At 42.3% G+C, this 13,563-nt stretch overlaps 1 protein-coding gene across 2 annotated transcripts in view; it reads right to left on the reverse strand.

Annotated features, from left to right (window-relative positions):
- Nucleotides 1-466: 466 nt before the first annotated feature.
- The window catches only part of LOC142256098 (paired box protein Pax-6-like), a 35,222-nt gene continuing 22,125 nt past the window's right edge, over nucleotides 467-13,563 (reverse strand). For both annotated transcript variants that reach the window (XM_075327626.1, XM_075327627.1), the window contains 5 exons: nucleotides 7,166-7,248; nucleotides 2,624-2,774; nucleotides 2,401-2,498; nucleotides 2,142-2,289; nucleotides 467-552 (listed from right to left, as the gene is read on the reverse strand). In XM_075327626.1, coding sequence (XP_075183741.1) covers nucleotides 467-552; nucleotides 2,142-2,289; nucleotides 2,401-2,498; nucleotides 2,624-2,774; nucleotides 7,166-7,248 — 566 coding nt within the window. The remainder of the gene's footprint in view (nucleotides 553-2,141; nucleotides 2,290-2,400; nucleotides 2,499-2,623; nucleotides 2,775-7,165; nucleotides 7,249-13,563) is intronic.

Here is a 13,563-nt window from a genome sequence, read left to right on the forward strand (position 1 = left end):
AGTGTTAGAGGCTTTAAAGGAGTTACATAAATGATTTCCTTTTTTGTTTTAGGGGTTAAATCTTGAAGAAATAAAAGCACTATTCTTGACACCAGGAAGTTCTCTAAAAACAGACAGAGGTGCGGATGTTTAGACCTGAACTCAACAATATCCATTTGTTCTACATCTCGATTCTGCAGAATTAGAACCTTTGACTTCGGGCTCTAGAAAAAGGTCTTCACCTGAAACTGATGTTTTATGGACAATGAGACAGGGGCTTAAGCTGCCATCTTGGAGACAGTTCAGAGAAGCCATTGTAGACTTCGTATGGTTGGGTGCCCTTGTTTCGACAATATAGAGAAGTCTTGAAGATAAGGAGTCCTTCTCCATTTTTCCCGTAGAGGTCTGTGTATTTGTGACAGTGATTGAGGTTTCCATTACACAAGTCTACAAGCTGCCAGTTTTAATCCAGACTTGTTGTCTATCTTCACTGAAGCCTAGGCCAATATTGGGCGAGATCGGGGTCTCCTCCCGGTACTTGGACAGGAACGGAAACTCCTGGAGAGATCAGACCTGTAGGAAGAAATAGATGCTACTGATAATTTTGTAAATATCATGCAGTTTAATCATGGAAATCAGTTGGTAAATGGCTTGTGTCTAATCGGACCACCCATGTCTATATTCCATGTTCGGACATATGAAGAGGATAGATGTGGACATCCAAAGATTGGCTTCTTATTTGGATGACTCAACATAACATAACGAGGCTCCATGTAATACCATGTTTCTCCATACTCTCCACTGATAACAGCAGATCAATCCAGCTTCCAGCTCTACTACTGTCACAATCGACTATGGGAAAGCGGGAAAATGGGGCTTCTAAGTCGTCCCTCAAGCTTGGAGGCCCTATGCTATCATTAATCTCAGGGATACCCCTAATGGTGATGATATCTGAGTTTCCTTCCTGGCCCTGCTCCTGACCAGCCGTGATCTGGAACTGAGAGGGATTGGATAGGAATTTGATGAACCCACAGATAAAGACAGACAAGGGAAAACCAAAACACTGTAAAAAAAACACTCAGGATAAGACACTAAGAGGTTCAGGAGAAAAACAAAAGCAGAAAGGAAGCTACAAAACCTATAGGGGAAAATTCCACAACCACACAAAGCAATAAGCACAACTTTCACCAGAAAATCTGGGACACCACACCTCACAGACCAACAAAGACAAGCTATAGCTGGCATGGATGGAAGGTTTCAACCAGCATAAATAAGAGGGAAGCAGATGTGATGGCCCTCCCCACAATGCATGATCAAAGGAGAAAGCAGACTAGCAAGAGTTAACTGTTGCTTGCCTTCCTATGAATCAGCACACAGTAGGTCAACGCCCGTGTCTGCTTGTGTTGATCCCAAATACCAGAGAAACCATCAGGCAGAGTGTCAGAACAGTGCCCAACACCACCGTGACATTCGGCGAAGTTTGTGTAAAACTCCATGTGACAACTACCCATTTTGATTAGCTTATTGCCAGTGGGTCCTCATTCAGGAAATGGTTATTCAGATGGAACAATGTCTTTTAAAAGGTATTACCACCGAGACTTTAAGAAAAACAGTTATATATTATCCTCGAAATGTTCTATTCCATTACTACCTTGTCCCAAAATTTTTCCAATGCCCAATGTGCCAAACAATTGAGTAATACAAGAAAATTTAGGCAGATAGACTATCTCCATCAGCCTCTCTTCAATGGGGATTTGACCTTTGAGACCCTCTACAGTAGCCACATGGTTGACCCCAAAAAAAAACAATGAATCCCCAATAAACAGAACTATCCCAAGTTGTGTTCCATTGGAATAGTTTCCATAAGTACCAAAATGAGGTCTCACACAGTTTGGTCAAGACTATCGCCAACAGCCTCTCTTCAGTAGGGATCTAACCTTTGAGACCCTCTACAGTAGCCACATGGTTGGCCCACCAAAAAAGCAATGGATCCTCCATAAACAGAACAATCCCGACTAGTGTTACAATGGAAGAGTTTCCATAAGTGCCAACATGAGGTTTCACACGGTTTGGTCAAAGGTTCCCCATGGGACCGGTTGGATAAACTTGCCCACCTAGCTCTTCTTATAGGAGATTGTTTGTATGTTTTGGGGAACACTTGCCTGTAGAGCCACTGGCGCTGGACCCCAGATTCTGGTTATTCATGTGACTCTGAAGTTGAGGGGGTGTATAGGCATCGTAACTGCGGACACTCACTGAAGAACTTGGCGGTATCATGCAGGAATAGGAAGAGGTCTGACTGGCTACCGGCTGTGGAGAAATAAAGAGAAACATTCTTCATATGGAAATAGAGGGCAGGAGCCCACCACATATTTACTTAAGTCTTGGCTTCTAAGGAGAAATATTTAAGCTTCTACTCACTTGGATGGGAAGGTTATTCGGCATGGTGAAGCTCGGCAAAGGGGGAAGAGACCCATAGCTGTTTGTGATAGCTGCTTCACTGCGGCTCAACATGGACCCTAAAGGAAAAGTTTTCGGTTAAGTGACCAGAAGAGCCGGAGAGTTGACCGGAACGGCCATGGTTTTAGGGTATGTTCACATGGGACATATCGGGAAATCTCATTTTCCTATTCTTCAGTCTTACCCGAGCTGCTGGGCTGCGGTATGGACTGGTAGACACTGCTGGAGAAGGAACTGTTGATGGAAAGATGGCTGGAGGCATTACCGGCTTGTCTCCTCTGGTTTCGCAGTTTTTCTTCTCTTCTCCATTTGGCTCTGCGGTTGGAGAACCAGACCTGTAGAATATAGGCAAAATAAAGGGAGGCACAATACAAAGTCTACGAGCTCACACACCTGGGACCTTCCGGACCCGGTCTCCAACTCTTCAGGACAAGAAAGTTGGGGTAAAGAAGATGTAAAATAAAAATGGAGGAGAGGTACCCTTTATGGGTATATTCTCACGGTTTGGAAACACAGTTGACTTTAAGTAAGATTTTTCAGGCAGAAAGTCCACGGTAATAGGATTAGGGGTGAAATTTTGCGAAAAATCATCCATAAATTGACCAACGCTGCAGATACAAAAACCTACCATGTAACTTCACGCGAAAACCCTACAAAACTTACTCTAAATGTCAAAATGTCTCAAAAACTTTGAATTTCCACTTAGTTTTTTCTCCAAAAACTGAGCAAAAGGCTTCTTGTGCACACAATCCTGGGGAGTTTTTGAAGATATTTTTGATTTCTTGGAGCAGTTTTCTAGTGGAAACACTCCAGTGCTATATGCACAAAGAGTTTTTCAAGCAAAACCCTACACAACATCTTACAAATCTCAAAACACTTCAAAAAGTTTGAGTTACCACCTAGTTTCTTCTCCAAAAACTAAGCAAAAAGGCTCCTTGTGCACATGCTCCTGGGGAGTTTTTTTGGAGGTGTTTTTGCTTTCTTGAAGCAGTTTGCTAATTGAAACACTCCTGTGCTATATGCACACAGATTTTTTTTCAATCAGAAACTGAGCAGAAACTTTACAGAAGTTCGTCCAAATCTCAAAATGTCTCACAAACTTTGAGTTTTCTCCTAGTTTATTCTCCAAAATCTGAGCAAAAGCCTCCTGGGGAATTTTTATAGGAGGTTTTGCTTTTTTAGAGCAGTTTTCTATTGGACACGGTCCTGTGAAATTTTTGGAGGAGTTATTTCTTTCTTTGAGCAGTTTTCTAGTGGACACAGTCCTCTGGAATTTTTGAAGGAGTTTTTGTTTTCTTGGAGCAGTTATCTAGTGGACACACAGTCCTGGGGAATTTTTGGAGGAGTTTTTGCTTTCTTGGAGGAGTTTTCTAGTGGAAACACTCCTGAGCTACATGCACAAAGAGTTTTTCGAGCACAAACTCTAAGGAACTTCCTCTAAATCTCAAAATATCTCAAAACCTTTGAGTTTCCATCTACTTTCTTCTTCAAAAACTGAGCAAAAAGGTCTGTGTTAGTTTTTGGAAGAATTTTTGCTTTCTTGGAGCAGTTTTCTAGTAGACACATAGTCCTGGGGAATATTTGGAGGGGTTTTTGCTTTCTTGGATCAGTTTCTATTGGACACACAGTCCTGGGAAATGTTTGGAGGAGTTTTTGCTTTCTTGGAGCAGTTTTCTAGTGGACACACATTCCTGGGGAACTTTTTGAGGAGTTTTTGCTTTCTTCAAGCAGTTTTCTATTGTACACACAGTCCTGGGAAATTTTTGGAGGAGTGTTTGCTTTCTTGGAGCAGTTTTCTAATGGACACACAGTCATGGGAAATGGAAATTTTTGGAGGAGTTTTTGGTTTTTTTAGGGCAGTTTGCTAGTGGACACACAGTCCTGGGGAATTTTTGGGGGAGTTTTTGCTTTCTTGGAGCAGTTATCTAGTGGACACACAGTCCTGGGGAGTTTTTGGAGGAGGTTTTGCTTTCTAGGAGCAGTTTTCTAGTGGACACAGTACTGGGGGATTTTTGGAGGAGTTTTTGCTTTCTTGGAGGAGTTTTCTAGTGGAAACACTCCTGAGCTACATGCACAAAGAGTTTTTCGAGCACAAACTCTACAGAACGTCCTCTAAATCTCAAAATATCTCAAAACCTTTGAGTTTCCATCTACTTTCTTCTTCAAAAACTGAGCAAAAAGGTCTGTGTTAGTTTTTGGAAGAATTTTTGCTTTCTTGGAGCAGTTTTCTAGTAGACACATAGTCCTGGGGAATATTTGGAGGGGTTTTTGCTTTCTTGGATCAGTTTCTAGTGGACACACAGTCCTGGGAAATATTTGGAGGAGTTTTTGCTTTCTTGGAGCAGTTTTCTAGTGGACACACATTCCTGGGGAACTTTTTGAGGAGTTTTTGCTTTCTTCAAGCAGTTTTCTATTGTACACACAGTCCTGGGAAATTTTTGGAGGAGTTTTTGCTTTCTTGGAGCAGATTTCTAATGGACACACAGTCATGGGAAATGGAAATTTTTGGAGGAGTTTTTGTTTTTTTTAGGGCAGTTTTCTAGTGGACACACAGTCCTGGGGAAATTTTGGGGGAGTTTTTGCTTTCTTGGAGCAGTTATCTAGTGGACACACAGTCCTGGGGAGTTTTTGGAGGAGGTTTTGCTTTCTAGGAGCAGTTTTCTAGTGGACACAGTACTGGGGGATTTTTGGAGGAGTTTTTGCTTTCTTGGAGGAGTTTTCTAGTGGAAACACTCCTGAGCTACATGCACAAAGAGTTTTTCGAGCACAAACTCTACAGAACTTCCTCTAAATCTCAAAATATCTCAAAACCTTTGAGTTTCCATCTACTTTCTTCTTCAAAAACTGAGCAAAAAGGTCTGTGTTAGTTTTTGGAAGAATTTTTGCTTTCTTGGAGCAGTTTTCTAGTAGACACATAGTCCTGGGGAATATTTGGAGGGGTTTTTGCTTTCTTGGATCAGTTTCTAGTGGACACACAGTCCTGGGAAATATTTGGAGGAGTTTTTGCTTTCTTGGAGCAGTTTTCTAGTGGACACACATTCCTGGGGAACTTTTTGAGGAGTTTTTGCTTTCTTCAAGCAGTTTTCTATTGTACACACAGTCCTGGGAAATTTTTGGAGGAGTTTTTGCTTTCTTGGAGCAGTTTTCTAATGGACACACAGTCATGGGAAATGGAAATTTTTGGAGAAGTTTTTGTTTTTTTTAGGGCAGTTTTCTAGTGGACACACAGTCCTGGGGAATTTTTGGGGGAGTTTTTGCTTTCTTGGAGCAGTTATCTAGTGGACACACAGTCCTGGGAAATATTTGGAGGAGTTTTTGCTTTCTTGGAGCAGTTTTCTAGTGGACACACATTCCTGGGGACCTTTTTGAGGAGTTTTTGCTTTCTTCAAGCAGTTTTCTATTGTACACACAGTCCTGGGAAATTTTTGGAGGAGTTTTTGCTTTCTTGGAGCAGTTTTCTAATGGACACACAGTCATGGGAAATGGAAATTTTTGGAGGAGTTTTTGTTTTTTTTAGGGCAGTTTGCTAGTGGACACACAGTCCTGGGGAATTTTTGGGGGAGTTTTTGCTTTCTTGGAGCAGTTATCTAGTGGACACACAGTCCTGGGGAGTTTTTGGAGGAGGTTTTGCTTTCTAGGAGCAGTTTTCTAGTGGACACAGTACTGGGGAATTTAAGGAGGAGTTTTTGCTTTCTTGGAGGAGTTTTCTAGTGGAAACACTCCTGAGCTACATGCACAAAGAGTTTTTCGAACACAAACTCCACAGAACTTCCTCTAAATCTCAAAATATCCCAAAACCATTGAGTTTCTATCTAGTTTCTTCTTCAAAAACTGAGAAAAAAGGTCTGTGTTAGTTTTTGGAAGAGTTTTTGCTTTCTTGGAGCATTTTTCTAGTAGACACATAGTCCTGGGGAATATTTGGAGGAGTTTTTGCTTTCTTGGAGCAGTTTTCTAGTTGACACCACAGTCCTGGGGAATCTTTGGAGAAGTTTTTGCTTTTTTTGAGCAGTTTTCTGATAAACACACAGTCCTGGGGAATTTTTGGAAGAGTTTTTGCTTTCTTTGAGCAGTTTTCTAGTGGAAACACTCCTGTGCTATACGCACAAAGAGTTTTTCGAGCACAAACTCTACAAAACTTCCTCCAAATCTCAAAACCTTTGAGTTTCCACCTAGTTTCTTCTTCAAAAACTGAGCAAAAAGGTCCTGGTTAGTTTTTGGAGGAATTTTTGCTTTCTTGGAGCAGTTTTTAAAAAAATGTTTCAGATTTTTTTTTTGAAGTGTTATTTGATTGGGCAGTATCTAGTTTAGATGTTTACTGAGGGTTTTATTGCTGAGTTTTTGGAGCAGAAATGCTCCAAAAAACATGAGGAGTTTGAAAACTATTACTTTTGATAGGAGAGTTTTTGTTCTGAAAACTGTGATCACACTCTTGGGCTATGTACACACATAGGTGTAAGAAACTCTCCAAATCCTCCTTTAAAACTTCTGTGCCAAAACAGACCATTGGATTTATGGTGGTTTGACAGGTTTGCACCCAACTTTACGGCTGATTAGCAGACGTCCATAGCGCTTGACTGCATTATTGGTCGTTCTGACTACTGTAGCTCAGCTCCCATAGAAGTGAATGGGATCTGAGCTGCAGACCCGATCACGTCTGTGCTCTTCTGACTCCATACCCTGTGTATCCTCCGTTTCCACCGGCTGTATTACTAATTTTAGGGCTTACCTGGATTCGTGCTTCTGGCAAATCGATCTTTGCCGCCAATCTCTCCCTGGCAAAGACATCGGGGTAATGCGTCCTCTCAAACTCTTAAAAAGAAAGAAAAACACAAGATGCTTAGAGAACAGAGATCTTTTTCTAAAGATTTGACAATGTTCTTCTCCATCTGTTTCCTGCCATTCTTTACCTACACAATTGGATGTGGTATCCAGCCGAGACAATGACAATGTGAAGGGGTGTGAATAGGTGTAATGCATAATAATGGCCTAATATGTGCTGAGCACTGGCTTTCATATAATAAAATGGCTAAAGCGTCAGTAAAAGAACTGATATAGTATAATAGAATAAACCATTACAGTAACACCAACAGTTACACCTCTATATACAGTAGATAACACATAATCCACCATTCACAATAGGTGATGTCACAGCTCACCTCCTCCTCTTCGTGTACAATGACTGATAAAATCTCTATATATAACAGATAACATGATCTACCATTTACAATAAGTGATATCACAGCTCATCTCCTCCACCTGCTGTACAATCACTGATAACACCTCTATATACAGTATACAACACAGGATCCACCAATCACAATAGGAGATGTCACAGCTCACCTCCTCCTCCTGTACAATGACTGATAACACCTCTATATACAGTATACAACACAGGATCCACTATTCACAATAGATTATGTCACAGCTCACCTCCTCCTCCTGTACAATGACGCATAACACTGCTATACACAGTAGATAACACAGGATCCGCCATTCACTATAGGTGGTCACAGCTCATTTCCTCCTGTACAATGAAAGATAACACCTCTATATACAGTAGATAACACAGGATCCACAATTCATAATAGGTGATGTCACATCTCACCTCCTCCTCCTCTCCAATGACTGATAACATCTCTATATACAGTAGATAATACAGAGTCCATCATTCACATAGATTATGTCACAGCTCACCTCCTCCTGTACAATGACTGATAGCATCTCTATATACAGTAGATAACACAAGATCCACCATTCACAATATGTGGTGTCACAGCTCACCTACTTCTCCTTTTTAATGACTGATAACACCTCTATATACAGTAGATAACAGAGGATCCACCATTCACAATAGGTGATGTCACAGCTCACCTCCTCTTCCTACTGTATGATGATTGATAACACGTCTGTATACAGTATACAAAACAGGATCCAGTATTCACAATGGATGATATCACAGCTAACCACCTCCCCCTCCTGTACAATGACTGATAACACCGCTATATATATTAGAGAAAGCAAGATCCATTATTCACAATAGGTTATGCCACAGATCACCTCCTCCTCCCTTCACAATAGATGATATCACAGATCAACCCCTCCTCCTCATGTACAGTGACTGATAAAACCTCTATATACAGTAGATTACACAGGATCCACCATTCACAATAGGTGATGTCACAGTACACCTCCTCCTCCTGTACAGTGACTGATAAAACCTCTATATACAGTAGATTACACAAGATCCACCATTCACAATAAGTGATGTCACAGCTAACCTCCTCCCCCTCTTGTATAATAACTGATAACACCTCTATATATAGTAGAGAATGCAAGATCCATTATTCCCAATAGGTTATGTCACAGATCACCTCTTCCTCCCTTTACAATAGATGATATCACAGATCACCCCCTCTTCCTCCTCGTGTACAATGACTGATAAAACCTCTATATACAGTAGATTACACAGGATCCACCATACACAATAGGTGATGTCACAGCTCACCTCCTCCTCCTGTACAATGACTGATAAAACCTCTATGTACAGTAGATAACACAGGATCCACCATACACAATAGGTGATGTCACAGCTCACCTTCTCCGGTATAATGACAGATAACCCGTCTGTGTAAAGTAGTTAACACAGAATCCACTATTCACAAAAGGTGATATCACAGCTCACCTCCTCCTCCATCTCCTATAGAATGACAGTTACTGCCTCTATATCAAATAGATAACACAGGATCCACTATTCACATAGATTTCAAAGCTCACCTCCTCCCCTCTCCGTGTTCAATGACAAGCAACACTTCTATGCCCAAGTCAGCTGCCTACTTAGCCTGCTCCTCATCCCAGTATTGAATCAATGCGCTCCCCCTCTGCATCCAGTGCTGGATTTTGCAGCCTCTTTGATGGGGGGGGTCATGTTTAAGTATTTTTTAAAAGCTAATTCAATGCTAATAAGAGAATAATATGAAGCAGTAGAAAATACCGCACAGAATTGATTTGCTACGTTTTTCGATTCTTCTAATTATATAAGGAAAAAGTTTCAGTTCCTTGCAGCGTTACTATATAATATGTATATATATATATATATATATATATATAATAATCCTGCGCCGGCAGCGTTTGTGGGTAGCGTCGCCCCATCAGACTGGGAGGAGACATCCTGTGACAGGTGCTTCATTCACACTTCCTCTTTCTCAGGCACATTCTTATATACTTTGCAGGCTTTTTTTCCTCTAAGAAGTGACTTTTTGGGTGAAGCGTCCACATGATGCCAAGCTGGCGAGTGCCCATAAAGAGTCACCGTCAACCTCCACCAAAGAACCGTAGTGCCAAGTTTGGGCACCTTATGTGTATTTGCAATTTCCAAATTTAAAAGATACCAGAACAGAGCCACGTAGGTCATAGAAAACGGAATAAAATGACACCTTGATATCTGGGATCCGATGTTCTATCCCGGAGAAATCAATGTTTTTCCAAATATGTAAATGAGCTGTTAAGATCTTTTGGCCGGACGTAGATCTTCCTGAGACTCCACCTCCAGAGGGAATTGTAAATGGAAAGGGGAGGTGATACCAGTGTGAGACATGTAGATCTAGAGATAGGACTGTCAGTCATTACATGTCTCACACTAGAAACATCTCCTTTCATTTATAATATTCTCTGGAGGCAAATTCTTGGGAAGATCTATGTCCGGCCAAAAGATCTTAACAGATAATTTACATATTAATAAAAATGTCGATTTCTCCGGAATAAGACATCAGATTTCAGATATCAAGGTATTATTTTGTTTAACTTTCAATGACCTATATGTCTATATAGACGGCTTAAGAGGGTTGATCCTACTGACAGATTCCAGCATAGCCTCCTTTCGGCTCATACTGTTGTGACGACACAGACTTTTTCAATGTGTGTCGTGGGTTAAATTTCTTACATTAGCCAGACGTATTGTTCTTCTGTGTGTTAACTTATGCTTGCTAAAATATTGTTTCTACCAGACCCTTCTGAGCATTCATTGTAATGTAGTTGTGTATTGCTAATCTAATGTAAATTACCTCAGTGGCCATTGTCTAGTCTGGGGATTGCAGACTACATGATTTTGTTTAACTTTCAATGACCTATATGTCTATATAGACGGCTTAGGAGGGTTGATCCTACTGACAGATTCCAGCATAGCCTCCTTTCGGCTCATACTGTTGTGACGACACAGACTTTTTCAATGTGTTGTGGGTTAAATTTCTTACATTAGCCAGACGTATTGTTCTTCTGTGTGTTAACTCATGCTTGCTAAACTATTGTTTCTACCAGACCCTTCTGAGCATTCATTGTAATGTAGTTGTGTATTGCTAATCTAATGTAAATTACCTCAGTGGCCATTGTCTAGTCTGGGGATTGCAGACTACATGTAAATATCACCAGTCTTTCTGTCAACATCATTTAACTGAACATTATCCATGCAGCTTGAAATTCATCCAATAAGAGAAGCAACCTTGTACAACCAATCCGATAAGGGAACCGTATATCCTAAGGGAAGGCGATGGCTATAAAAGGGGACTTCTTGGAGTCACCAGGTGTTGATGGATGTTGCATGATCCAGTCTAAGCTCTTAGGAGCTGGCTAGGGGATCAGAACCAGGATGCCTTGGGGACTCTGTCTAGGGACTTTGGCTCCGACTAGAGGATCACTTGGCTACATAGCTTCAATCTAGGGGCTTTGATTCCGATTGGAGACCATAACCACAGTCTAGGGATTTCGACTCTGGCTGCCAGGATTATATCATATCATCATACCAGAGACTACTTAAGGAGGAAATCCAGGTTGGAACAATTTGGTCACCTGGCTACAGACTTTGCAGACCTCAGCCAGCTTCCTAAATCTGGCGTTATTCCAGTCTCGGTGGGTGCCCGCCGAAAGCGGGGTGCTGCTGGATTGGAGTAAGTAGCCCTGGAAGCTCTGAGGCATGGATATTCAAATCCCTGGTAAGCCAGCAGAAGGGTGAGACTCTGTTGCCTGTTACATTTGTGTGGTTTGCTGGCTATGTGCCGTTAATTGTTTGGGGATCCAATAAAATCTTAATATTGTGATTCCCTCATCCTGTGTTGTCTGAGTAGTGTTCCACCCACGGTTAAGGAGGTCGGCGTTCAGTTGGGATGAGCCCTGGGTCCTGCTGTCTTTCTAAAGGCGGCCACTGACCCCCTTGTCTCCACAACTGTGACTCCATTTTCATATAGATTAACACAAATAGCCATCACAGCAGCTGAAATCTATCAGTAATTAGAAAGCAATCCTGCCACTTAGTGAAAAGTGTCAGATGGTCTATAAAAAGGTGTCTCATTACCAAGATGACACACAAGAAACATCTCGTGGTGGGTAAAACCAGTGAGCTGTCTCAAGATCTTCACAATCTTAATGTTGCAAAACATACTGATGGCACTGGATACAGAAGAATTTCTAAACTACTGAAGGTTCCAGTGAGCACTGCTGGGCCACAAGATGGAAGTGGAAAGAACATAATTTCACCATAAACCAGATACGATCAGGTGCTCCCGAAAAGATTTCACACAGAGGAGTGAAAAGAATTATCAGAAGAGTTGTCCAAGAGCCAAGAACCACCTGTGGAGAACTACAGAAAGACCTGAAATCAGCAGGTACAATTCTTTAAAAAAATAAAATATACAGTGCACTCCCCCCTCCATGGCCTGTATGCACGCTCCTGTATGCACGCTCCTGTATGCACGCTCACCATGCAAGACTTCATTACTGAACAAATAGCAGATTCATGTATGTGTGAAGTTTGCTCAACAACATTTAGACAAGTCTGTGAAACTGGGAGAATATACTCTGATCAGATGAGAGCAAAATTGAACTCTTGGATGCCATAATACACACCATGTTTAGAGGCCAAAAGGCAAATCACCCCAAAAAACATCAACAACAGTAAAGAGTGGAGTTGAAAATCTTTGGGAAAAATAATTGTTTACCGTTGACTTTCATTATACTTCTGTAAAAAAAGTCGCACCCATCCGGGCTTTAAATCGTTACGAATACCAAGCCCCCGAGCATGGTAGTGCCCGCTCATCACTAGTTACGAGTACAGAGCACCTGAGCATGGTAGTGCCCGCTCATCACTAGTTACGAGTACCGAGCACCTGAGCATGGTAGTGCCCGCTCATCACTAGTTACGAGTACTGAGCACCCGAGCATGGTAGTGCCCACTCATCACTAGTTACGAGTACAGAGCACCTGAGCATGGTAGTGCCCGCTCATCACTAGTTACGAGTACAGAGCACCCGAGCATGATAGTGCCCGCTCATCACTAGTTACGAGTACCGAGCACCTGAGCATGGTAGTGCCCGCTCATCACTAGTTACGAGTACTGAGCACCCGAGCATGGTAGTGCCCGCTCATCACTAGTTACGAGTACAGAGCACCTGAGCATGGTAGTGCCCGCTCATCACTAGTTACCAGTACTGAGCACCCGAGCATGGTAGTGCCTGCTCATCACTAGTTACAAGTACTGAGCACCTGAGCATGGTAGTGCCCGCTCATCACTAGTTATGAGTACCAAGCACCTGAGCATGGTAGTGCCCGCTCATCACTAGTTACGAGTACCAAGCACCCGAGCATGGTAGTGCCCGCTCATCACTAGTTACAAGTACCGAGCACCCGAGCATGGTAGTGCCCGCTCATCACTAGTTACCAGTACTGAGCACCCGAGCATGGTAGTGCCCGCTCATCACTAGTTACGAGTACTGAGCACCCGAGCATGGTAGTGCCCGCTCATCACTAGTTACCAGTACTGAGCACCCGAGCATGGTAGTGCCTGCTCATCACTAGTTACAAGTACTGAGCACCTGAGCATGGTAGTGCCCGCTCATCACTAGTTACGAGTACCAAGCACCCGAGCATGGTAGTGCCCGCTCATCACTAGTTACAAGTACCGAGCACCCGAGCATCGTAGTGCTCACTCATCACTAGTTACGAGTACTGAGCACCTGAGCATGGTAGTGCCCGCTCATCACTAGTTACGAGTACTGAGCACCCGAGCATGGTAGTGCCCACTCATCACTAGTTACGAGTACAGAGCACCCGAGCATGGTAGTGCTCGCTCATCACTAG

Source organism: Anomaloglossus baeobatrachus, chromosome 11, assembly GCF_048569485.1.
Source record: "Anomaloglossus baeobatrachus isolate aAnoBae1 chromosome 11, aAnoBae1.hap1, whole genome shotgun sequence".
Lineage (NCBI taxonomy): Eukaryota > Metazoa > Chordata > Amphibia > Anura > Aromobatidae > Anomaloglossus > Anomaloglossus baeobatrachus.